The sequence below is a fragment of the Barbus barbus genome, assembly GCF_936440315.1.
Source record: "Barbus barbus genome assembly, chromosome: 7".
NCBI classification, from domain to species: domain Eukaryota; kingdom Metazoa; phylum Chordata; class Actinopteri; order Cypriniformes; family Cyprinidae; genus Barbus; species Barbus barbus.
In genome coordinates this window covers 30,042,275-30,067,347 of record NC_136735.1, presented here as the reverse complement: position 1 = coordinate 30,067,347, position 25,073 = coordinate 30,042,275, and the positions used below count along the sequence as shown (strand labels likewise).

The following is a 25,073-nucleotide window of genomic DNA, read 5'->3' as shown; positions in this document are numbered from 1 at the left end:
GACATAAGCAACTCATACCAGCATACCGTAGGGGAGGAGCCAGGCGCGGGCTGCCACTCAGTAGCCAATCACAGGACAGGAAGCCATGACCGACTGAAGCAAATAATCTCCGTGCTCTCCCTCTACCTTGATTTTTATTTATTCTTTCTGTGTCTGCCTCCTCTCACACCAAAAAGACGATTAACCCTCTGGTATTCAAAGCAGACAACAACGTTTATTATTATTATTATTATTATTTAATTATTTGGTGAAAAGAATGTATTATAATGTGTTTCAATTAAATGTATTCTTTAAAATTTTGTATCTTCAGGGGATTTGATGATACAAGTAGACAATATTTATTCCCATTTCTATATAAAATATTTGAAAAAAATATATTTAACTTTTAATTTTATTTAAGTTAAATGTAGAGCAAAGTATTTAAAATCCAATGCATGGAAGACAGGAAAATCACGTATTGCCTGTTTGCATGAATGATAAGTAGATATAATTAGATATAAGTAGAAATTAAAATGGTAGTTCAATTTTTGTAATTGTGGTAATTCAGTTTTTGACCGAATATGTTTTGGTAGTGGCATACTTGTTGACAGTGTCTTGGTAAACACATTTGATTTTTCCAGTCAAACCAAAGAGAGCATTGAGGCACTTTTGAATGCTGTCCAAGTTGGAAGATATGAGTGGGACAGCCTGGTACTCGCACTGAACACATCCCAGTGTTATTACAACTGCTGGACAAGGCACAATGCAGATACACACACAAAAACACACACCCAAGTGAATAAAACTAAACAAAAGATTCTGAGGTCACAAAAACACACATAATGTGCATAACAGTGCATGATGTTAAGACCTTTAATCTGATTTTGTTTGATCATTCACAGCATGAACAATAAGACACTGAGCTTAGTAAGCACTGCAGTATAAAACAACCAGTGACAAATTCTGATTTACTTCTAAACCATCCTTCACAATCCTAATGATTTATTTAGCTTAGCTAAGTCAGGGGTCTTCAACACGTCGCTCATGAGCTGGTGTTCTGATTGGAGTTAGCTCGCCAAGACGTACTTTTCATCCAATCAGAGTGAGCTAATATAGAGCCCCCACCACCACCACCAATGAAAATTATAAATTATCAAATTATAAAAATTACCAATTATCCCGTTCAATAGAGTCTCAAGCAGGTGCAAATCGCAGAGTAGGCTGCATTTTTTTGTGTGAAAGCAGCTCTATTTCTGCTGTTACTTAAGCGCCACCTGCTGCCAGACAGTGGATGTACATTTTCATTACACCTTTTTTGTTCAAACCTATGTGAATATCGGACCAAATATTTGTTGAAAATCTTAACCGGTGGATGGAAAATAGTCTATCATGTTATCTGAAGTGTTCAGAGTTTTAGAATGCATATTATGTAGAACTGTTTAAGGAACAAATAAAATATCATTTAGCATGCTGACTCATCCTTTTCATAAAAAGGCTGATTTTTTCCCCCTTTAGGTAAAACTCTTTTACAGAAGTGACCTGGCCAAGATGCAGTGCTACATTTCAGAAGAAGAACTCAAAACACTGTTAAAAACAATAAAAAATTAATTCCCCCTTAAACAGCTCATTAATTGACTGATTTAAAGGCTTAAATGGCTGAAATGTGAGGTTTATCATTTTATAAGTCTTTTTTTGTTTGTTAAATACTTTTTTAAACATATAGTAGGCTACATGTCAGTATAACATGTTATGAATATTTTTTTGTTATTTAAAATCTGCCAATTGTTTTTAATGTTTTTATTTCAATGTTAAATAGTGCTGCTAATTTTATTTGTTGGGTTTCAGCATAAAACTTGGTAAAATGATTTCAGTGTGTATCAGTACCTACTTTTTGAACATTTCCAGCACATTTTAACACTACCATGTAGGCTATAACAGTTTGGTTCGATACGCTATTTAAGAAATTTAAGTATTGTATACTATGGGTAGCTCTCAGCCACATTCATTGTTTTAAAAGTAGCTCTGAGACCCCTGAGATAAGATATTAAAGTCAATATCAAGGAGTCATTCAAGGTTCGACTGGTCAAGTCAGACAGTACTGGCAGGTTAGACGTACCCTGTCCTGGTAGATGTCGTAACTACACCATCGAGGTTTGTTTTGTTCATTAAAGACCCCCTGCAGTCACTTTATCCCTTAAAACACATATAATCGAAATTACATGCTTAATAGTTTTTCACATTTTACATATTTGATAGTGGAAATTATGGCTCGCTTAAATATAATGCTACAAAGCATATTAAAAACACCAGATACCTACATGTCCCTGCTGAGAAAAAAACAAAACAAAAACTACTGGCTGACTGGTTTTAGCTGGTGTTTGCAAGCTGGTTTTAAAGGGGTTTTGGTCAACTGAGACCAGCCAACCATCATAGGTTTTAGATTTTTATTTTTATTTTTTCAGCAGGATTAAAAACATGATTTCTTTAAAACTCAGAAAGAGAGTGATTCAGGGCAACAAATAAAAACAGATGTACATTCACATCTTAAAGTTTATTTCCTTTTATTTTTGCAAAGATTGACATTAAAATTCAAAATCAAAGCATGTCTGTTAATCAGAAATTTGGAGACTTTAGACATCTGTGATGGACAGACATGAGATATTATTTTAGCAATCAAAATTAGGATTAGAAATCGATTCTAGCCGTTCTGTAACAGATGAAACTGAGAAAACTATCACAGTGTGCATCATTCCAGCGTTGCTCATCTGTGGAAATTCAGTTATGTTTTTCAGGAAATTAATTGTCAAATATGCTTTGGTGCAAACAGGAAGCCATAAGTATAAATGTGTAACAAAACGTGCAAGGTTTGAAACCTTTACATGTTTTATGCTAAATAAAAATGTTGTTAAATAGCTTTAAATATATGGACAACATGCATATATTACCTCCGTAGTTCATCTCCACGCAATTTTCATTTCCTCCTCCATTATTTGGCTCACCAGTATGCCAGTTACTGTACTCAAACTTTGATCCATCACTCCAAAGCCAGACATAATTCTAAGAGCATTACATTGACATTACTGAACGTGTTGCTGTTTCCACCTGTTGATGCTTCTCATTTTATTTACCTTTTATCTAACTCGGTTAAGTATAAATTAAACTTCATTTTGATTGTGAAACTTCTACTGGTGTTTGTTGGGGCAGTGCAAACCAGTTTTTACAAAATGTGAAAATGCACAAGCAATACATCTGACAAAAGACAACAATATTTACTTTCAACAACATTTACTGTTAATTTTCACTTATACTTTGTTTTACATTAATCTGACACTGGTTGGATTTATATTAATGGAAATGAAAAATCAGTTACCTTAGTTGCATCATGAGCACCAATCCAGGTTCGGGAGTTGCTATTAGCATGTTTTTTCAGAAAGGTCTTTAGGAAACTTTGAGTGAGTTCATTGTGGACAGATGCAAGGTTTCCTCCGAGGTTCAAGCATTGTTTCTGTGAGGATAAAGAGTTATTTAGGTGTAATGCAATTAATTCATAATGAAGTCTGAAAAAGGCTGAAATTCTTGAATCTTTCATAATCTTTGACAAATGCATGGCATAGCAAACAGACAGGATTTTGTTTGATCATTAAACACTTGGAAACTTTATAAAACAAAACACCCTTGACCATGTAAAAACTAAACAATTTTTGTAGAATTCAAGAATGAAATGAACATAAACACAAGGTTTTTTTTTTTTCTTTACAACTTGAACCTGTCTATATTTTTAGCTTTACAATAGTGTTAAATGCATGGTTAAGTACGTTATGACATGCTCCTGGTCATGTAGCATCTACAGAGAACACAAACTTACCTCTGCCTCAGCCCATGGTTTCAAGTCACTGAAAAATTTAAAACATTGTGTTCCAAATTTCTCCCAGCCAGTGGGGCATTTTCGACCAATGTTGAAAGAACCTACAAAAAAAGATTGAGTTAAAACAACGTATTAGTCCTTACCGATATGAACAGAATGTAAGAATGTTCATCAAAAAAGCAGAAATTGCAAACCTCATAATCATCTGCAGTTTAAAGAGATACAGAAAAATAATAATAAAAAATTAGATGAACTCAGTCTATTTTGTTCATTTACCTTCAGACTTGACTCCATTTACAGTCAATGCAAAAAGAAGGAATGCTGCAGAAATCCACATTCTGACAAAATCCTATTAATATCAACATTATTATAAATAATGTAATGAATAAAAGCATTAACATGTTTTAAAACACTATGAATGGAAATACAAATGTCATACCAAGTGAATCAAAATTCGACTAAGCAAGCTGTAATACCCCGTGGTGTATTTATCTGGCCATTGCATGAAATCAGCTTCACTTATACCCAGTTGCTCAGTCACAAAATCTGGTTCAACACCAATGAAAACTTCTGTTAATCTATCAGTCCTTATTTGGTTAACAAGACCCGATCCTTAACATCCTCATTTATGTTGTTATTGTGTTGCATTTGAATTTCAGTGCAATATTCTTATTTGACTAACTGAAGCTGTAGGTTTTCATTTTAACATGTAAATACCAATTTATCTGATCGGATATCATATTTTACAAGATGGTCACCAATTTAATGGCAAATAAAACAGTGAGGTTTTCATTTTACCTGCTGAAATGTGATGTGAAATGTCTATGTGCAACATAGAAAAAAAATGCTTTTGTACTGAAATATGTTGATCAGCTTATTTCTAATCAACTAGATATTTTAACTAAATAATATTTAATAATATTGTGCATTTGAAAGATTCAAATGTTCAGTCATATTAATAATGAGTGTTAAAGTTGGCTCAGGATCTCACAGCCATAATAATGTTTTGTATGATAGTAACCACAACAGCCCATAAAACATGGATTTGAATTCAAAGGCATTGAACTTTTAGATAACAGTAGAAATGTCAAAGCTTTTACATTTTTTGCATATGATAAGTCATTTCACTCTAGTTAATTATTGAAGAAATAAATTTCTTCACATTCTCCACCACTAAAAATATGAAAATAATATCTATTTTTTATATATAATTAAGTCTGGGTAAGTTATATGTATGAATTATTGAAAAAGTAGCCATACGTTAATTGAGTACATTTATAGTACAGAGGCTGCAAGAAAAGGAGGAAATATTACAACATTTGCAAAGTTTAAAAGTTAAAATATCATGATGATTTTGCATTTTCACCATTATCTTTAAGACACACCCAGGACTATATGTGAACTTGAAACATGTTAGCAAAGTTTCGTTTATTACAAGTTAAGAGGGTGTTTCACAACCTCAAAAACAACAGGGTGAATATCAGTTAATTAAATTTGTGATGAAATAGAAGTTGCAACCATTTTTGTTGTTTTTTGGCACAAATCCATTCTACAATCCATTGCACAACAGGGAGCATTGATGCTGACTGGATTGGTAATATAACATGTACATATACATTTCATATTATAGGGCTACGTTACCTTAAATAGCATAAAAAATAATATCAAAAATATAATCAAGGAATTTTGCTGCCGTACCATGGGTGCAGCAGGCGCAATGATATTACGCAGCGCCTGAAAGTAGTCCCCAGCCATAGACGCATATGGAGTACTTGAAACTAGTTACCCAGCTGGGGACTACTTTCGGGCGCTGCGTGCGTAATATCATTGCGCCTGCCGGCAATCTGCCTCAGAATATAAACATGTTAGAAACATTTGACGATAACGAGCCTTTAAAATGGTATCACCTTTAAGGTTTGGAGGTTATCCCAACTCCAAATTTTCCTTTGATTATATCCTTTTCATTAACCAGTTGGGCAAGAAGTAACAGATGTTCTTGCGTCCAGTTTGGTTTTCTTTTAAGTTTGCATGTCTTACTATCAGCCATGATTATTCTACTCTGTTAATTAAAAAGCGGTTTATATGCTTACATGTATCGCTTCTTTTTTTATTTAGTTTTCTTGATTTTATTGAAAAATAATGGGTGAGGTATGCTATTCAACCTGCTTTTAGAATGGAAAAGATCCCTACATACATGTATTTTAAGAAATATATTTATTTTTCTTGTTATATTTTGTTAATTTGGGTTTAGGGAGACGAGATGTATTGTTTGGAAAAGAATCCCTGGTTTGTAAATGTAAATAAAGATATGAGGGAAGTATTACATTTTGACAACTTTGTTTTTATACTATACTGACAGAAGATAATGAATGCTTTAATGATCAACAATACAATAGTTTATACTTTAATGGCTTAAACTTATATTGTTATTTACATATTAATATAGATAACAAAATGTGCAATCACAAATGGTATTTGTCAAATGTATGACAGACTCATTTATATTAAAGGAAACATTTTATGTAAAGATATTTAGCTTTTTTTCAAGTAAGAAAATACATTCAAATGAGTTATACTTAAATATATTTAATCACAATAATACAATGTAATAGTTTGGATGTTAAAATATTTAAATAGGACCTATAAGTAAATATATTTCACATTATACTTGTTTTAATACATTGTGGCAGTTTGTAGACTTTTAAAATACAAGTATTGATCATAATGTTGAATGTGTGCGAGAGTTTGGAAATAAAGTCATTTGCGGGTGTATATTCCTAAGTGCTTATGGCAGTAAGGACAGGAGTGATGGGCATCTTTAAAACCCCTGACACAGAATGGGATGAGGCAAAATCCACAAATGAGCCTGTAAAACAAAGTAATGTAGACAGAGACACAATGAGAAATAATTGATGTATTTAAACGTATGTTACAACACAATTTTGTCAGTAGTTCTTACCCAAGTACAGTTAATAAAAAGCACATGCCCCATGCAGCAGAACCAGATTTATATTTCACATTAGTGATGATGGTCCTATTGCAGTACATGCACACAGTCGTGGTCGGTGTGTCATCCAAAAGAACATGCTGCACCACGACCACCTGAGGAGCTACAGGCTGCAATATCTGCTGCATGAATACTTAAATAGTGAAAAAGTGAGTTGTTTTTAGAATCAGTCAACAATCAGTGTTCCATTGATACAGAACACATGCATACTGTGCACAGTATACAAGCGGCGTTATTGTAATCCAAACAGCACTGAGACTTTTCGGTGTTTGCATCACTCTGTTTTTCTGTGCGTGTTTCAGACAGCCTGTCAGCATGTGCATTAGTGGTGAGGATTTTACCATTATCGTTACGCCATTAGGTAGGGGTAACTGACTGCCTTTTCCAATTTTTCAAAAACACTGGTTCGTTCAGCAAAACTGTTGCTTAAACGAAAAATACATTCAGAAAAATGTGCATACTTTGCACAGTGCATGCATATACTGTACCTACATACTAGACAATGATCTTGACTTTAAGGATAAATGCTTGATTTAAACAAATAGTTCATCCAAAAATTAAATTTTGCTTAAAATTTGCTTTAAAATTTGGCCATCCAAGTCTAGATTAATTTGTTTCTCCCTTGGAACAGATTTGGAGAAATTTTAGTATTGCATCACTTGCTCACCAGTGGATCCTCTGCAGCGAATAAGTTTCGTCAGAATGAGAGTTCAAACAGCTAACAGCAAACAGTTAACACCTAATGAAGCAATAAGCTTTGTGTTTGCAAGGAACAAATTCATCCCCTTTTGTCCTCTCATATCAAAATCCACTGACATATTTGTTTTGGATTATATTCACTTGCAAACAGTGCTTGATCTGTGCATATCTCTCTTCTGATTTAGATAAGATGACTTTTTCACTGGAGAAAGCAATATTATACAGTATATTATGACCAGAATTAATGGTTTGAAGTTAAAATGCCTTAATTTGTTTACATTAACTTTTCAAGTCATGTGGGTTTCTTGTGGATTATTGTGATGTTTTTATCAGCTGTTTGGATCCATTCACTGCAAAGGATCCATTGTTGAGGAAGTGACATAATGCAAAATTTCTCCAAATCTGTTCTGATAAAGAAACAAACTCCTATTCATCTCAGATTGGCTGAGAGTGAGTACATTTTCAGAAAAAAAAATTTTTTTTGGATGAATTATTCCTTTAATTTCACTTACTTTGTTCTCTGTGTTCGACTATTTCGATTCGAGGGGGCACATTGAGGACAGGATAAGGGTTCGCCCTCCTTTTATTAGGGTTTTGAGGAATCTCTTGAAGATTAACTGCAAGCAAAAGTATATATTAATTTATACTTTTCATTCTTATATAAATACAGGTTTATGCTGTCCTGCAGCTCTTACCTCTCTCCCTGTCAGCAGGTTGCGCTATGGAGACGGTATAATCGGGTGGTGGTGAAGCTGGAATTATTTCCTCATAATGGGGAAACTTATTAAAGTCATTGTAAGGGGGAGGTGGGGATGTGGACCCTGCTGTTGCTGAAGTACATGCTGGAATATCCATCTATTACTGGATATAATGAGATTTTAAAGAACATATGACAGTATTAAATCGGTGTACATTACCTTAGGATATAAATACTAATACTAGTCAGTTAGATGCTGATTCGGTCATTGAAAAAAGTCTGACTAAATCCAATTAAAGTAAGCAAATAATACAAAAAAAACTTTCTTTCTAAGCAGCAGTGATTTAAAGCATCACATGAGAGGAAAGTGGTAGGCTACCCTAGTTATCTAAGATGTCACACTGAACCATGCAGAGGTAAAATAGTAATGATGAGAATAAATGTATTACATCAGAAGTAGGCTATTACTGAAAGTTGTTTTGTATCAGCAAATATATATAATCAAATTTAAAATCATAGTAATTTAACCTGATCATAGGCCTATAGGTCTACTTCAGCCCCATGACCTATTATGTAAGAAAAACCCTAAATAAATTAATTCATTCCACATTATAAAACATCCATATTGATTTCCAAAATGCTTTATACTTGTGTTTATGGCTACATGACCAACAGTAGTCTCATTTCAGTCTTTAAGCTTTTACATTCTGGATCAAACCTACGTAAAAGGTTTGTGTTACCAGCCAAGATCCTGAACAAGAATGATAGGAATGAAAAGAGCACAAGGGGAAAAAAATAGGTGTTGTATCCTTACATGAACCTAATGCTTCTTTTACAAATCCAAAATGTGTTTTTAATCCATCTCCATGATATATCACTCCACATTTATTATATGATTCTATGCTTGATATTGCTATCTAAGATGTGAACTTGGCTGAAAAAAAACAAAGTAGTCGCATGATGCGTGACATACAGACGTTAATTCCCATGTTGGTATTGAAGCATGTTTTTCTACTAAACATTTATCCATTTTATCGTGTATAGTTTGTAAAAGTTTTGCCAAATCATGTCTGTTCCATCATACATACAGTATACATTTCAACAAATACAAGTTGTAATAACACAGGATACTGCATGCCATATTTGTGTTTCACCTTACGTCAAAAAGCTTTTTTTGTCATAAATACTGTAAATGTTAAAGTTTAAATTTAAACAGGAGCATGTAGCCAAATTATTCTTACCTGCGTGTTGATACTTCACAGAAAAGTTTTCTTATGACATCACTGCCTGACTTGCTCTTCCTGTTTACCTGTTCATTTTACCATCTGTGCATTCCACTGCAATGAAGAGGAATGCCACTGTTTAGTTTCTGTCTAGTTTCCCTTTTGCCCATATTTGGTTCTTCCTGTTCTGATTTAGTTTATTAGTAATCATCGTTTAGTCCTGTCACCTGTTTTGTGTTAATTATCTCATTTGCTCTTTTGTTCCCTGGTCTTTATAAGTCTTGAGTTTCCTTGTCTAGGTTGTCGTGTATTAAAGTTAGGTATACGTTTGTTCTGAGATTGTTTTCTTGTATTCTGAAACTCTTATTTCATTAAAGATCTGTTTTTCTATTTACCCGCTGGTTCCTGCATTCCTTCGTGGAGCATACCATTAGAAGGAATGTGCGGCTACATCGTGAACGTGCCTTAGAGTGAGTAAAAATAAATCTTCACACAGACACGTTAAGCGTATTCTATTGTGATTTGGTTGAATGATTTGATCCAATTGTTATTAACATTAGTACTCCTTTCCTTCAACTACTGTATCGTAGCATGAGAAGAATATATCTTGCTGTAGCTATGAAATATTTAGAGTACAAACATGGATGTTGTATCATAAATGTGGCCAAAGGACTTTAATGAATGAATTCATCATTATTTGTATACTGTGTAAATAAAGGCCATGGAATCAAAATGCACAAAGAATCGTAAGGGTAAAACTTGGAAAGTGTCCATGTTACAGTATCTTACAGAAGTGAGTACACCCCTCACATTTTTGTAAATATTTTATTATATCTTTTCATGTGACAACACTGAAGAAATGATACTTTGCTACAATGTAAAGTAGTGAGTGTACAGCTTTAACAGAGTAAATTTGCTGTCCCCTCAAAATAACTCAACACACAGCCATTAATATCTAAACCGCTGGCCACAAAAGTGAGTACACCCCAAAGTGAAAATGTCCAAATTGGGCCCAAAGTGTCAATATTTTGTGTGGCCACAAATATTTTCCAGCACTGCCTTAAACCTCTTGGGCATGGAGTTCACCAGAGCTTCACAGGATGCCACTGGAGTCCTCTTCCACTCCTCCATGACGACATCACAGAGCTGGTGGATGTTAGAGAACTTGTGCTCCTCCACCTTCCGTTTGAGGATGCCCCACAGATGCTCAATAGTGTTTAGGTCTGGAGACATACTTGGCCGGTCCATCACCTTTACCCTCAGCTTCTTTAGCAAGGCAGTGTTCATCTTGGAGGTGTATTTGGGGTCGTTATTATGTTGGAATACTGCCCTGTGGCCCAGTCTCTGAAGGGAGGGGACTGCTTCATGCTCTGCTTCAGTATGTCACAGTACATGTTGGCATTCATGGTTGTAGCTCCCCAGTGCCGGTTCCAGTAATTCATGTCCTTAGTCTGCTTGCCTTCAGCGAACTGTTTACGGGCTTTCTTGTGCATCATCTTTAGAAGAGGCTTCCTTCTGAGACGACAGCCATGCAGACCAATTTGACCTGTCCTGTTAAACCGCTGTATGGTCTTGGCCACCGTGCTGCAGCTCAGTTTCAGGGTCTTGGCAATCTTTTTATAGCCTACGCCAACTTTATGTAGAGTAACACTTTTTTTTTTTTTTTTCAGATCCTCAGAGTTCTTTGTCATGAGGTGCCATGTTGAGAGTGAGAGCGATAAAACCAAATTTAACAACCTGTTCCCCATTCACACTTGAGACCTTGTAACACTAACGAGTCACATGACACCGGGGAGAGAAAATGGCTAATTGGGCCCAATTTGGACATTTTCACATAGGGGTGTACTCACTTCTGTGGCCAGCGGTTTAGACATTAATGGTTGTGTGTTGCGTTATTTTGAGGGGACAGCAAATTTACTCTGTTATACAAGCTGTACACTCACTACTTTACACTGTAGCAAAGTGTCATTTCTTCAGTGTTGTCACATGAAAAGATATGATAAAATACTTACAAAAATGTGAGGGATGTACTCACTTCTGTGAGATACTGTACATTTTACTCCAAAATCAAAGGATAAAAAATAAATATAATGCAGTAGCGATAGTGATTCTTTGACAGCAGTACAGTTTTTGTGTTATATTACAGTAAAAACTTAAATAAATATACACTATAATACAGTGATATTGTGTATGCTGTAAATGTCGTGAAGCACTACGATGTAGACATACATATTTATTTTTTGGCATTACAGTAATTCAAATTTGGATATAAATGGATGTAATTTGTAATAAAAAAAATTGGCTTCATTTAGGTTTCAAATTAGGCATGTTCTTGACAACTTTCTAAGATTCATCCATATAGTCTTTTGAAGCCAAATACCGATGCTGATAGTGGCCAAATGATCTCACACCACAGAAATACAAAGTTCTGGCGGGAAACTCTAGATCAGTGGTTTTCAAACCTGTCCTGCAAGCACCCCTGTCCCCTGCCCTGCACATTTTGTATGTCTCCCTTATCAGACACTGATTCAGCTCGTTAGTAGATCACATCAGCTCATTAGTAGAGACTGCAAGACCTGAGTTGGGTGCGTCTGATAAGGGAGACATACAAAATGTGCAGGGCAGGGGACAGGGGTGCTTGCAGGACAGGTTTGAAAACCACTGCTCTAGAAGGTGCAGCACAAAGGTGAACCAGAAGTGTTTTGAACCGTGTTTATGGACCAATGAGACAAAGATGAACCTTTTATCTAAGTGATGGGAAAGCAAAAATGTGGAGAAAAAAAAGGGAACGGCAAATGATCCCAAGCATACAGCCTCATCTGTAAAGCATGGTGGAGGTGGTGTCATGGCATGGGCATGCACGGCTGTCTCTGGAACAGGCCCTCTCAACTTTACTGATAACTTAATATATATGATGACAGTAGCAGAATGAATTTGGAAGGGTGCAAAACCATCTGGCCTACCAATATTCAAGAAAATGTCACCAGATTCATTGGGAAGTGCTTCATATTGCATCAGGACAATGACCCAAAACACCCTGCCAGTTCAGTCAAGGAATTTATAAGGGCAAAGAAATGGAAAGTCTTAGATTGCCCAAGTCAATCTCCAGATTTAAATCCGATTGAACATGATTTTCACCAGCTGAAGAGGAGAGTAAAGGCAGAAACTCCCCAAAACAAGCAACAATTGGAATTGGCTGCATTAAAGGCTTGGAAAAGTCTTTCAAAGATGAGACCAAGAGTCTGGTGATGTCTATGGGTCACAGACTCACTGCTGTGATTGTGCGCAAGGGATCTGCAACTAAATAATAGCTTTTAATCTTTTATATCTGCCTTATGTTCAACTGGCCCAATACTTATTCTCACATCAATGAGTGGGATGAACTCATGGATGAAAGTGCTGCTCTTTTTATTTGGTAAAACATGTTTGTGTTGAAACGGCTAATAATAAAATGTGACATTCTGTAGTTTTGTCTCATTCATCTTTTAATCATATTTGCAAATGTCTTGACTCAATTTGACTGTCTTGAGCCAACAGAGCAATCTTGTCTTTACTGTTCCAATACTTCTGGAGCGCACTATGTGCAGCAGCAGTATTTCTTACATGTTCACAGCATCATGTTATGGCTGTATTAGTAGTGGCAAGTCGCAGCAGCGTAGCAGATCTACTCCACCAAGACCAAATATATTAACTTTGTTATATATATATATATATATATATATATATATATATATATACCATGCAAATCACTCTGAGTTGTCATGACAAAAATAAAGACCAGAACCATGAACAAAAAACCTTAACATGTTAAGTTGTTTTATTCAATTCCGTCAGGTATGGTTTGTTGAAATGGCCCAGTGCAGAAAAAAATTACATTAACCTGACAAAACACATTTGGCTCATTGGCATCCCTCACTGATCTTATTCATTACAAATTAGTTTATTTATGCCTTGTTTTAAAGCTCATCCTTGCTGGTTTCATTGGTAGATTTTGGTGACTCCTCTGTTGGTTCATCTAACACCTGAAAAGCAAAAAGAAACACACCAACTTTATTACTCAAATTTAAAAGTTCAAGTTTTTTTGCTTCTAATAACAGGCTAAATAATCAAAGCCATCTGTTGGCTTTTGGCTGACCTCGTCTTCATCGTCATCTTTGTCCTCATCTTTTCTCTCTTCTTTTGGTAATACTCCTCCATTATCCAGGAACTTTGAGAAGGTCTCCAAATCTCTGTTTCCATTATAATCAACGATCTAGTTGCACAAAGTATTTTAAAAGCATTTGTCAGTACGTACATAAGTCAAGTCAAATTTATTTGTATTGGTGTTTAGACTTTGACAAAAGCAATCAAGCAGTTGAGATATGCTTTATACAGTATCGCCCTTTTGAAAGTTTACGAAGATAAAGTTGGACATAGTTAAATATCAGACTTTATATTAAGAGCTTTTATATTTTGTGAAATAATAATAAAAAAAAATCCATCACTTAAGATTTGCTATTTAGTTTATACACAGCAACTCTCAAATTTGAAAAATTTGAATAACCTAAGAAAAACAACACACAATTTAATGTCCTTTTACAATATAAGAGTATTTAATGTTGTTGCAAACCTTCTTTTCAGCCCCAGCTGGAAAGTATTTAATGGTGGGAAATCCCTCTATAGTGACACCTTCTACATCGTTTTCTGTGGCGTCCATTTTCGCAATGATTATATTTTCATGGTCTTTGTACTTCTCACCCAACTCATCCCATATAGGAGTCAGTTGCTGACAGTGACCACACCATGGAGCATCTATGAGAAGTGAGATCACGTTGGAAGAACACAATGTTAAAGCCACTATTCAGTACTTTTATTTGAACTTGAAAATCTAAAGTGATAACTTACAAAACTCCACAAAGACGTTCTTAGTCTCATCAAAAGCCACTTCATTGAAGTTCTTCCCTACAAGGACTTTAACTGGATTCTTGTCCCAATCCTCTGGAATTTCTTGAGTCTTCAAAAAGGGCTAGATTGAAGTGCGATATTTAAATAGATTTTCATCATACTGATTCAAAAGCTTTTTGAATAGTACTGTTTTTACCATCAAAATATTAATTTGGCAAATTACAACATCAGCTACAGTATGTCAACAATGTACTTTCATAATGTACGGTATAATACATTTACAGCTGCACATATGCTGCGACTGAAGATGATTGGTTACAGAAACACACCTTCACAGTACCATCCAGAACACCCTGGCAAAATGTTCTCAGTGTTTCTTTGTTGATGGTTGATCCTTCCATTGCATATGTCACCACTTTGTCAATGTTGATCAGGCGAATAATAGGAGCATCATTTGCAGAGATGCTGAAATACTTCAGCACATGATCCGATTTGTCAGACGTAACATCTAATGTGATGAAAAGCACCTGCGCACATACACACAGACTGAGCATGACAAGTTTAGAAACAGCTCTCTATCCCAATGAGTTGTTATCCCAATATTTAACTTTAATTATAATTTAGCTATTAAGTTAAAACACTTACTTTTTCCTTAAACTCATTGGCAGCATCTCTGAAATCTTCTAGCAATGCATTTTGGGATTCCACAGTTGTGTTAATGAATAGAATCATGTGATTACGGACCTTAGACCTAAATATTTGTTCAGCATTCTGCATAAAGATAATATAAATAAAATAAAAAAATATGAAATTAAAAAGATGTCAATCACCAAAATCGTTATTAATTTCATTAGCATACATTTTAATTTATTTAAAATGTTATAATTTTTAAGACAGTTTTTAATTATTTTTAGCAATTGGTTTCATTGGTTAGTGAAGTGAATTTTGAAGTGTTACCTCTTCATTAAATGGAATGACAAGTTTCATGCTGTTGGCATGGATGAATGAAATCATATCTCCTTTGTCTAGCTTGCTGTCCTCAGTAAGTGGCATGTCTGCCCGCTTTTCATCAAACTGGAATATATACAAAGAGAAGGAGTGGGGTTGTGATAGGAACACAGTAGAGCAAACTACACATTATTTTTTATTTACATTTTTTAAACAAGGGAGTAGGGATTTTTGGGGTGTGAACAAATGATTATAAATTAATCTTCAAAGTGAATGAATAGCCTATTCCATTTCAGGCACACACTGGAGATTTTGTTCACCTAGTCTTTTAAGCGAATGGCTTTCACTGTCCTCAAAGACTGATTATAGCATAAACAAATAGCTGTTGAGCACGGGAAGAGAACACCCATTTTATTGGTTGACTGAACTGACTGAACACACCCCATTTGCTGAGCGAGTCGGCGTCAGTGTTGCCAATTTAGCAATTTTGTAGCTAGATTTCGCGACTTCCCCACCCCTTTTGAGACTTTATATAGCAACAAATATAGCAACGTCTTGGACAAACCTTATCTAAATTTTCATCTTGCCTACTGACCTATATTCATCTTTATATAGATCAGGGAATTTGCCAAAATGATAAAAACGGTTTTAATTACATTTTAATGAATGTTGCAACTGCCCATGTGGACTGTTGCAACCGTCCCTTGTTGTGGGGTCAGTTGCAACATTTGACTTTGTCTATTCAAGTATAAATTGTGTGTATATAATCATATGTGCACGTGTTACAACAATGTGGGTGAGTAGCCGACTGATGTGGCTTTATTGTAATAAAATTCTGGCTTTCTAATGCAAACAGTCTCTGAGAAACTGAAGAAAATTTCAAAAAGTGTTGCAACTCTCCCTATGACTTCACGTTGTGTCAATCATGTTTACACAATGCCTTTTACACAAAAGTTCGGATCAGGTTCGATTTTCTGCATTTTTGCATCCGTAGCATGCATTTTGATAAACGCATACGAAAATTTCGGACTCAGTGTGCAATGACCATTCTTTTAGTCTCAAATCAGTTGAATGAATGATTAAGTGACTCACTATTTTGCAATAAACAGACAACAAATATGTAAGATTTACATTAGTATGATGAATCAAAATAGCCACCAATAGCAGTAGCAAATTGTAGTGCTAGGGGTATTGGAATTACCTTCTTGAAAAGCACCAATGAGTCACTTTTTACATCATACTTCTTGAAGAGCTCTGGATTGCTTGTGATGCCGAAGTCAAAGTCTACTGCTATTAAAGTTACATCATAAAATGTCTTTGCCTTATCTCCTTCCAAATCCTGGGACAAAGAGAACAAATTTAAATAAATTAAAATAACTTTTCAATGATAAATCTTTTGTTATAAATAGAATGTTTAATGATATGTTTTACTAGAACACTTTGGCTATAAGGTAATGTCATATCTTAAAAAGTAAGTTACTTTATGCAAACAATAGGTCATTTACCTGGAAGAATCCAACCACAACCACATCATGTGCATCCAGCAGAGCCTCTGCACTCTTTACATCATTGAGAACAGCAGCGCTGGGCCCCGTGTGCCTCCCCAGCCACCTCGTGATTCCTTTTACCGTTCGCTTTCCTGTTCAAATCACAGAATAATGCCTAGTGTTTATAAAACACACTGTATGAAAATAACATCATGCATGCAAATGCACCAAACAAATAAATGCATTACCAGAAAAATCGGTGACATTTTGCCTATTGCTATCTTTGAAGAATTTAAGAGTGGGAAAATTGCCCACGTGGAACTCTGTAGCAAGGTCTTTCTCTTCATCAGCATCCACTTTGGCCAGTCGTACTTCAGATGACCCATTTTTCAGTAATCCAGCCACTTCTGCATAAATGGGTTCCAGACTGCGACAGTGACCACACAATGGAGTATCTTTTTATGTTTTAAAAGACAAGAACAAGTTTCATACCAGCATGTTGTCACAAAGGCTATATTTCAATAACTAGAATGTTTGGAGTCACATAGAATTTTATGAAATGTTCAAATGCTTTTTGAACTTTCTGTTCAACATATCCTGAAAAACATTGATAGTAATAAGAAATGTTGAGAGAATTCAGCATATTACTCTACTGATCATGTGACACTTAAGAGTGCAGTAGCTAATGGCTGCTATCACATGAATGAATTATAGTTTAAAATATATTAAAACAAAACAGTTATTTATAATAATATTTCAAACTAAAAACTTTCGCAATCCCTAACTTTACTCTGAAATCGTTTAAGAAATATTACAAGAGTAGAAAGTGTTACAATTATTCCCTGTATTTTAGGTTCAGAGCATGCAGTTTAGAATTAAATGCCAGTTAAGATTCAAAATGCATTTGCATAAATGTTGGCATTAATAATATCAGTGTTTATTCACCTTTGTTCTAAAATTTTACTGCAATGACAATAGCATACACAATTGTAACATTTGCATAACTGGCCTTCCTTACAGACGTGGGAGAAATAACAGGTGCGCTCCTAATGGATGATGTGTCCAACTAATGCTAATAATCTTTGAACTTGTGCTGCTTTTGATAGGATATTTTAAATGCGTGCAACTGAATATAAAACTTTTTAAATGATCATTTAAATAATTTTGAAACACTATGCAGTAAAATGATATTGTAGTGTAGTGTATTCTTGCATTATTTAGAATGACCATTTGTAAGCAAAATTTAGCCATAGAATATATTTTAAAGGAAAGTCAGAGTACTTACAAAATTCCACAAGCAGGTATTTGTTTTCACTGAGAGCTCTGTCAAAGTTGACGCTATGAAGGACCAAAACGTCTTTCTCTTCTGTAATTTCTTCTGTCTTTTCTGGTTTATCCGGTTCTTCAGAGCTGTCCTCAACTTTTTCCTCTACTTTGTCCTCAGCCGTTTCCTCCTCTGCCCTCACACACAGGCTGCAGAGCAAGAGGGTGAAACCCAGGATGTGTAGAAGCCTCATGATCGTTCGGTTCAGGGGCCTACAGAGGAAGAGCTCTGAAATGAGCTGTAACCTGCTGTTGTGTGGTCTTGTGGTGCTGATAAGAGAACACTGACGCTGACGAATCATTGAAAAGCTTGCGTGGTGCAAATCTACTGGTCTTGTTGCCACTTCACTTGAGCTCTGAAAGTGAGCCGTTGGAGAGTGGAAAATTAACATCAGATTACAGGCAAATATAATAACGTAGGAAATTCACATCACACACAGTATATTCTCATGTCCTGAGAATATACTGTGGCTGTCTTTATTGCTTGCTTCCAGTCATCTAGAATAGTGTCCAGTAGATATCCTTGAAAAAGCAATTAGTATTGTGCGTGTGTGTATGCGTGTGTGAATTAGCCATAACCAAACCACGTGTCCATATCTGGTCTTTCTGCCAGTGCCACTAGTGAGTTCAACCTGCTCAGACATGTAAGCACTCAGAGGACCGAAATGAAGATCTGCACATGTACTATTTAAACAAATTCTGAGATTAGAGGGGGACATGCACTCATTTTCCCACACTCACTCCATAGACAGATGTGGGAATCTGTGCTACCAAGACTTGTATTCCTTGTACCTGTGAATTATTCAGCTTAATGGCATGTGGTTATGGGGACAAATATAGACATCTAGTTCAGTATGTTTTGTGCATGTAATATGACAGGGCAGATTCAGATAATTTTTACCAGGAAATGTGTTGAAACCAGTTTACCAAGTGCCTCTCATTCTGTTTTCTGTCATTGTTCTATTGTTTCAAAGTCTATAATGAATATAAATGTGAGTGTTATTCTGTATAAGTTATTTTGTTTTTAATAAATGTGTTTTTCCCTTCGTGGTTTTTGTTTTAGTTGATGATAATAACCCTAAATGCAGATAATTTCATTGGGTTCACAAATGGTCACATTGGGGTTCAGTTGTTGCCATTTATTTTGTGATTGTGACCTAACTAACTATACATCATTTCTTACTTATTTATGCTTTGTAATTGGTCATCTCTGTGTGAGGCATTATTGATAGCGGGTGTTTTAATAGCACTTTGTTGTATACATTTTTTAGCAAAATAATTCTGTTTTTTATACATTAAAACAAACTTAAGAGTAAGAATGGTCAAGAAAATGTTGTTGGAGTAGTATTTTAAATTGAAAAACTGAATACTGAATGCACTGCCAAAAAAAACTAAATTAATAAAATAACAATATTAAAAACAACTGTGAACAGAATGTGATAAAATGCACTTTTGTCTTGTGCAAATATTTTACTGAAAAACAAGACAGACATTAAGAACAAGAAGAAAAGCAGAACAAATTAACAACATGATATTTTGCCGTGTAGAAGACAGGCTTATTGATTATGAAAGTGGGTAGTCACAGTTGAATTCATTGGGATTCTCTCTGTCCATGGCCCAGTGAGCAAGTAAATCGCTGAAGTCTGGCGTGCTTGAGCTACTGAGAGTCCCTGAGATACTGGAGCTGGTCATGGTGCAAACGCTCGTGTTACTGAACATACTCAGTGACGTGCTGATGTTACTGGAACCCTCTGATGTGTTAATCATACTGAGCGAGTTCTCTTGTGTGTTTGCATCACCCAAGACGTCAAGCTGATGTGTAAAAGGCTCTGTCCAGAAGCTGATTGGCAGGCGGCGCTGGCTCATGGGTAAACCCTGTCCTTTCCTTTGAGCGTCTCGAAAGAGCTCTGCAAGGGGCCCGAGCGACTCAGGCTCCTCCGCCTGCCCTGATGATGCTACTTTGATGAAGTCAGCGTAGTACCGCTGGCGACCCCCAACTTTTGGACACGGTCTCTCTGCATAGATGTCACAGGCATCAGGGTCTTGGCTTCGGCCGAAGTAGCGCTGGACATCGCTGCTGATGAGTTCAGCAAACTGCAGGAGCTGATTGGTCATCTCTGCGTTATTGGGGAACGAATCAAAACCCCACGGCTCTTCCTCTTGAGACTCACTGGCTACTGCATCCTCATCCTCCTCCATACTGTCCTCTCTCAGCTCCTCTTCATATTCTTCTTCAGTCTCCTCCTCATCCTCAGCCGGAAAGAAGCAGGGAGGGAAGGGTTTCGCCAAACCCAGGTTACTCAATGTCCTGATAACACTTGCTGCCATCCTATGAAGAAAATTATATGTATACATAAATATACAAAAGACTGGGGACAGTTAAACTTGGTATCACTTATGTACAGTTTTCAATGTACACGATACAATTATTTATGTTTGTTTCCTCAAGCATACATACTCTTTTTTTTTTTTTTTTTCTTTTTTTTTTTACCCCACTTTATCACTCGTGTGAATTCGAAGTTATTCTGTTCTCTTAGGACTAACGGCGGTGTTCTAAAGAATGGTACAGGCTGTCATGTAATGTTACTATCACTGATGAAGACAGGGGAGGGCGGCAGCCTGGGGTTTTTACCCCAGTCAGTAAAAGTTTTTTGGGGTGGGTTTTCTTTATGTTAATGGGTTTTTAACTTGACTTGAGTTAATTCATTTGCAGTGGTATAACTCTCTCTCATTTGTTCAGTTCACTTATTTGTTTGATAGTAATGACTGAAATTAATATAATAAGTTGTAATGTCAATGGTTTTTTTACAACTACTGCAACGAAAAAAGGTTGACATTGCTTTGATCCAGACAGCTCAGCTATGGATGGATGATGTTCATATATGCAATAATAAATATTATGAGGTGGTCTCTTTTGCTGCGACTGACGATAAAACTAAAGGTGTTTTGATAACTGTTTGAAGAAATTTTAATATTTCCATTTTAGACAGAAATGGTGATAATGCTGACAGAATTGTCTGTACATCCCTTGTGATCCTAACTGATAATACTGTTCTTTCTGCTTCAGTTGTTTGCTCTTTTCTCCTCGTACAATCATGCAGACCATTGTTGTTTTTGTGTATTCGTGTATGTTATTTTTTTGTTTGTTTCTTTTTATGTACAGTTCGCCTTTTAAATAAAAAATTATAATTAAAAATTGTTCACAAACAAAAGACTGGGGACAAGAAAAGTCAGCAGCTTTTGACACTGTTGATCACACCACTCTGATATCTAGAAAAGGAACTGTTCTTAAGTGGTTTTTGTCATACCTCACTGACAGAAAATTCTTGGTCAAGTTAGGTAACTTTTCTTCTTCTATTGCTAATCTAACCTGTGGTCTTCCTCAAGAGTTTAGTTCTCAATGTATACGGAACCTTGGTGTTTGGTTAGATGAGTCCTTACACTTTGACAAACATATCTCATCCGTAATAGGTTCTAGTTTCTATCAACTTCGTCTGCTATCAAAAATTAAACCTTTCCTAAATCATAAAACATTAGAGATGGCTGTTCATGCCTTCATCACGTCATGCTTAGACTACTGCAATTCACTTTATTGTGGTAGTTCTAATTCTTTAATTAATCGTCTTCAACTAGTTCAAAACGCTGCCGCTAGATTCCTTCATAATAGCCGTAAAAGTGCTCATATTACTCCTATACTGCGGATCCTTCATTGGCTGCCTATTAAATTTAGAATTGACTTCAAAATCCTTTTATTCGTATACAAATCTTTACACGATCTAGCTCCTACGTATTTATCTGAATTGTTGCACCCATACACTCCCTCCAGATGTTTAAGATCAAGTGATCAGTCCCTTCTTCTAGTCCCACTATCCAGACTTAAACGTAGAGGGGATCGAGCTTTCTCAGTGGTTGGGCTGCGGTTGTGGAACAGCCTCCCCCTTGAAATCAGACTTGCACCTTCTCTGCCCATTTTTAAATCTCTTCTAAAAACTTATCTATTTTCTCTGGCTTTTACATAACTTTATTTTACTTTATCTCTATCTTATTTTTATTTATTTTTTTTTGCATAGTTTTATGGGTTCATATTTCTTGTCTCTCGTGTGTTTCAATTTTTACTTACTGTATAGAGTGAGACCCTGCAAATTGTTTAGTTGTGCTGTTTTCTTTTAATTGGTTATTCAGTCTTTGAATCTCTGTGCAGCACTTTGGTCAGCCATGTGGCTGTTTTATATGTGCTATATAAATAAATAGAACTTGAACTTGAAGAAAAGGGCTGTATGGTCGATGCAGAAATTTTGTTTTCTCATAACAAGAGTAATTTTTAGTGTAACATAAATGAATATTTAACATATTTGTACACACACACACACACACACACACACACACACATATATATATATATATATATATATATATATATAATGTATTTATTTGTTAATGTATTATTATATTTTCTGTAAAAAAAATGGCAGCTTTACAATGAATAACTTGTGTAAGATCACTGATATAAATATGACAAAGAAAGAGTGAAGGAAAGAAAAAAAAGGTTTTCATAATTTTAACTATTTTAATTATTTTAATTTGAATTATTGTTGTTGTTTTCTGTAAAAATGTTTTGTACAATAAAAAATGTATTACTTTTGAAAGATTATAAATGTGACAGCTTATCACAGTTTTTTATAGCTACCAGAAAAGAAAGAAAGAAAGAAAGAAAGAAAGAAAGAAAGAAAGAAAGAAAGAAAGAAAGAAAGAAAGAAAGAAAGAAAGAAAGAAAACTTAGTATTACTTTAGAAAATGTTAAAATGTGAAATGTCTCTCTTACCGTGTAATGCTCGGTGGATGTCGCTCGTGAAGTCGTGCTGTCCGTTTCATGTTATGGACAAGTAGCGGTTTGCTCATTTTATACCCATCGCTCGAGGGGAGTCTGTTTTCTGAGCAAATATTTAGGCACGCGTCTGTAATTGTGTTCAGCTCAAACAGAGCGTGAGTTTGTCTGGGCTCCCAGCAACCGGAGAGAAGAACGGAAACTAGCGCGCGCGGCGGCCGCTTCGTTTGCCGGGGGACGCTCAAGTGTCCGTTCAGCTCAGCGCGTCTGACTCACAGCTGTTATCGTGCACTGGTGGCCACTTAAAAATGAGCCTAAAAAGGCGTGAAATCGCATCTTACGCCGTTTTGACTTTTGAATGAGCCCCTTTATAAAACCCCATTAAAAAGACAAGCAAGCCAAATGACGCCCATTATACTCCTTTGATCTGAGGTGCGTTTGACCTTATAAATAATGTGTAAACTTTATATAGGCTACAGCAAATCAAAAGTTGATTTAGTGCATAACACGCAACAGTAAAGTGTTGTGTCTGCAAACTAGAAAAGACTAAATCATAAAAAATAAATAAAAAAAAGTTATGGTGTAAATTAAACTTAAGATCTAGGACAGATCGGGGCAGGCTGTGACAACTAACCCTGGTCTTAAAAGTGGGGATTATAGCAAACAAAACTTTTAAAAATACAACAAAATAAAAATAAAAATTCAATTGAAATTTAATTACTAGAAACAAATTATAAAGTATAAAATATTAAAACAATTTTAAGGTCATAAGAAACAATTAATTCGAATATTTTTGTTTAAACATTGTGTGATATATTAAATAAGTATATAAAATGCATTTATAAATTGAGTGTAAAATGTCAAACTGTCCAAAAATAAATAGGCCACATTCAAAATGCTTTGTACAGTTCCAGGTAAACAGTAAAGTCTATGAGATGGCAGGAGGAATATACTGTAGTAGTAACAGCTTAATATGTTTGTGTGTGTGTATGTGTGTGTGCGTGTGTGTGTGTGTGTGTGTGTGTGTGTGTGTGTAACATTAAAGACTAGTAACATTAAAGACTAGAAGAAGAGCAAGAGAGAGTGTATGTGTGTGTGTATGTGAGTGTGTGTGTGTGTGTGTGTGTAACATTAAAGACTAGTAACATTAAAGACTAGAAGAAGAGCAAGAGAGAGTGTATGTGTGTGTGTATGTGTGTGTGTGTGTGTGTGTGTGTGTGTGTGTGTGTGTGTGTGTGTAACATTAAAGACTAGTAACATTAAAGACTAGAAGAAGAGCAAGAGAGAGTGTATGTGTGTGTGTGTGTGTGTGTGTGTGTAACATTAAAGACTAGTAACATTAAAGACTAGAAGAAGCGCAAGAGAGAATGTATGTGTGTGTGTGTGTGTGTGTGTGAGAGAGAGAGAGAGAGAGAGAGAGAGAGAGAGAGAGAGAGTGTGCATGTTTATGTGGTTTATGAGGACACAAATTTGTATAATGACATGGGTATGACAGAGGTATTACAATATGAAGGTGGTTTATGACACTGCCTATGTCCCTGTAATTCAAAAGGCTTAAAAAACAAACTAAATGGTGTTTTTTTGAAAATCTAAAAATGCACAAAGTCTCCTGTGAGGGCTAAGTTTAGGTGTAGGGTTGGTGTAGGGCAATAGCACACACAGTTTGTTCAGTATAAAAACCATTACGCCTATGGAGAGTCCCCATAAACCACAAAAACCAACATGTGTGTGTGTGTGTGTGTGTGTGTGCTCATGAGTGAATATGAGCAGGACGCGGGGCAATAGAAGAGCTAATGACCAGCAGCGGAGAGCACAGCATCTGGACTAACATATGTCAAAGAACAAGAACACTTAACTGTAGCTTCAGGTTGGTCAGACAGCATGTAATGGCTTAACCATCCATCAGCCACAGGTGGACATTACACATGATTACAAGATTTAGAACTGTCCTTCTGTTATTTTACAAAAAATAAAGTGCTACATTATGGTTTAATAATACAAAAATCTAATATATATATATATATCATTATTGTAGAAGATCATGTTGTTTATGTACAAGAGTTTAGGAATACTCCTATGAAATATTATGAAAGATTACAAATAAATTACACTAAAGGAACACCAGTTAGAACACTG

The 25,073-nt window shown here is 35.5% G+C and overlaps 4 protein-coding genes across 5 annotated transcripts; all 4 read right to left on the bottom strand.

Annotated features, from left to right (window-relative positions):
- Positions 1-2,438: 2,438 nt before the first annotated feature.
- Positions 2,439-4,488, bottom strand: eslec (eosinophil lineage-specific marker). Its single transcript, XM_079422053.1, has 6 exons — positions 4,284-4,488; positions 4,121-4,193; positions 3,845-3,945; positions 3,350-3,484; positions 2,925-3,036; positions 2,439-2,744 (listed from the first exon to the last, which is right to left on the bottom strand). The coding sequence occupies exons 1-6, from the start codon at positions 4,347-4,349 to the stop codon at positions 2,665-2,667; spliced, it is 567 nt and encodes a 188-aa protein (XP_079278179.1). The 5' UTR covers positions 4,350-4,488; the 3' UTR covers positions 2,439-2,664.
- A 1,487-nt stretch (positions 4,489-5,975) lies between these two features.
- Positions 5,976-9,851, bottom strand: LOC306873048 (lipopolysaccharide-induced tumor necrosis factor-alpha factor homolog). 2 transcript variants are annotated; one of them, XM_079422050.1, is made up of 5 exons: positions 9,489-9,851; positions 8,246-8,411; positions 8,063-8,167; positions 6,804-6,984; positions 5,976-6,710 (listed from the first exon to the last, which is right to left on the bottom strand). In XM_079422050.1, the coding sequence occupies exons 2-5, from the start codon at positions 8,403-8,405 to the stop codon at positions 6,602-6,604; spliced, it is 555 nt and encodes a 184-aa protein (XP_079278176.1). In that variant the 5' UTR covers positions 8,406-8,411; positions 9,489-9,851; the 3' UTR covers positions 5,976-6,601. The 2 variants fall into 2 exon arrangements, with proteins under 2 accessions (XP_079278176.1, XP_079278177.1); XM_079422051.1 differs by lacking the exon at positions 6,804-6,984 and having other exon boundaries at positions 6,168-6,710; positions 9,489-9,536.
- Positions 9,852-13,258: 3,407 nt separating this feature from the next.
- On the bottom strand, positions 13,259-18,392 carry LOC306873033 (protein disulfide-isomerase-like). Its single transcript, XM_079422029.1, has 11 exons — positions 18,075-18,392; positions 17,038-17,244; positions 16,808-16,941; positions 16,504-16,641; positions 15,312-15,428; positions 15,000-15,125; positions 14,684-14,881; positions 14,355-14,475; positions 14,080-14,261; positions 13,606-13,722; positions 13,259-13,492 (listed from the first exon to the last, which is right to left on the bottom strand). Exons 1-11 carry the CDS (start codon positions 18,304-18,306, stop codon positions 13,427-13,429), a joined length of 1,638 nt encoding a protein of 545 aa, XP_079278155.1. The 5' UTR covers positions 18,307-18,392; the 3' UTR covers positions 13,259-13,426.
- A 1,158-nt stretch (positions 18,393-19,550) lies between these two features.
- On the bottom strand, positions 19,551-23,101 carry LOC306873041 (uncharacterized protein). The gene is made up of 2 exons (XM_079422042.1): positions 22,935-23,101; positions 19,551-20,441 (listed from the first exon to the last, which is right to left on the bottom strand). Exons 1-2 carry the CDS (start codon positions 23,009-23,011, stop codon positions 19,676-19,678), a joined length of 843 nt encoding a protein of 280 aa, XP_079278168.1. The 5' UTR covers positions 23,012-23,101; the 3' UTR covers positions 19,551-19,675.
- Between the last annotated feature and the right edge of the window lie 1,972 nt (positions 23,102-25,073).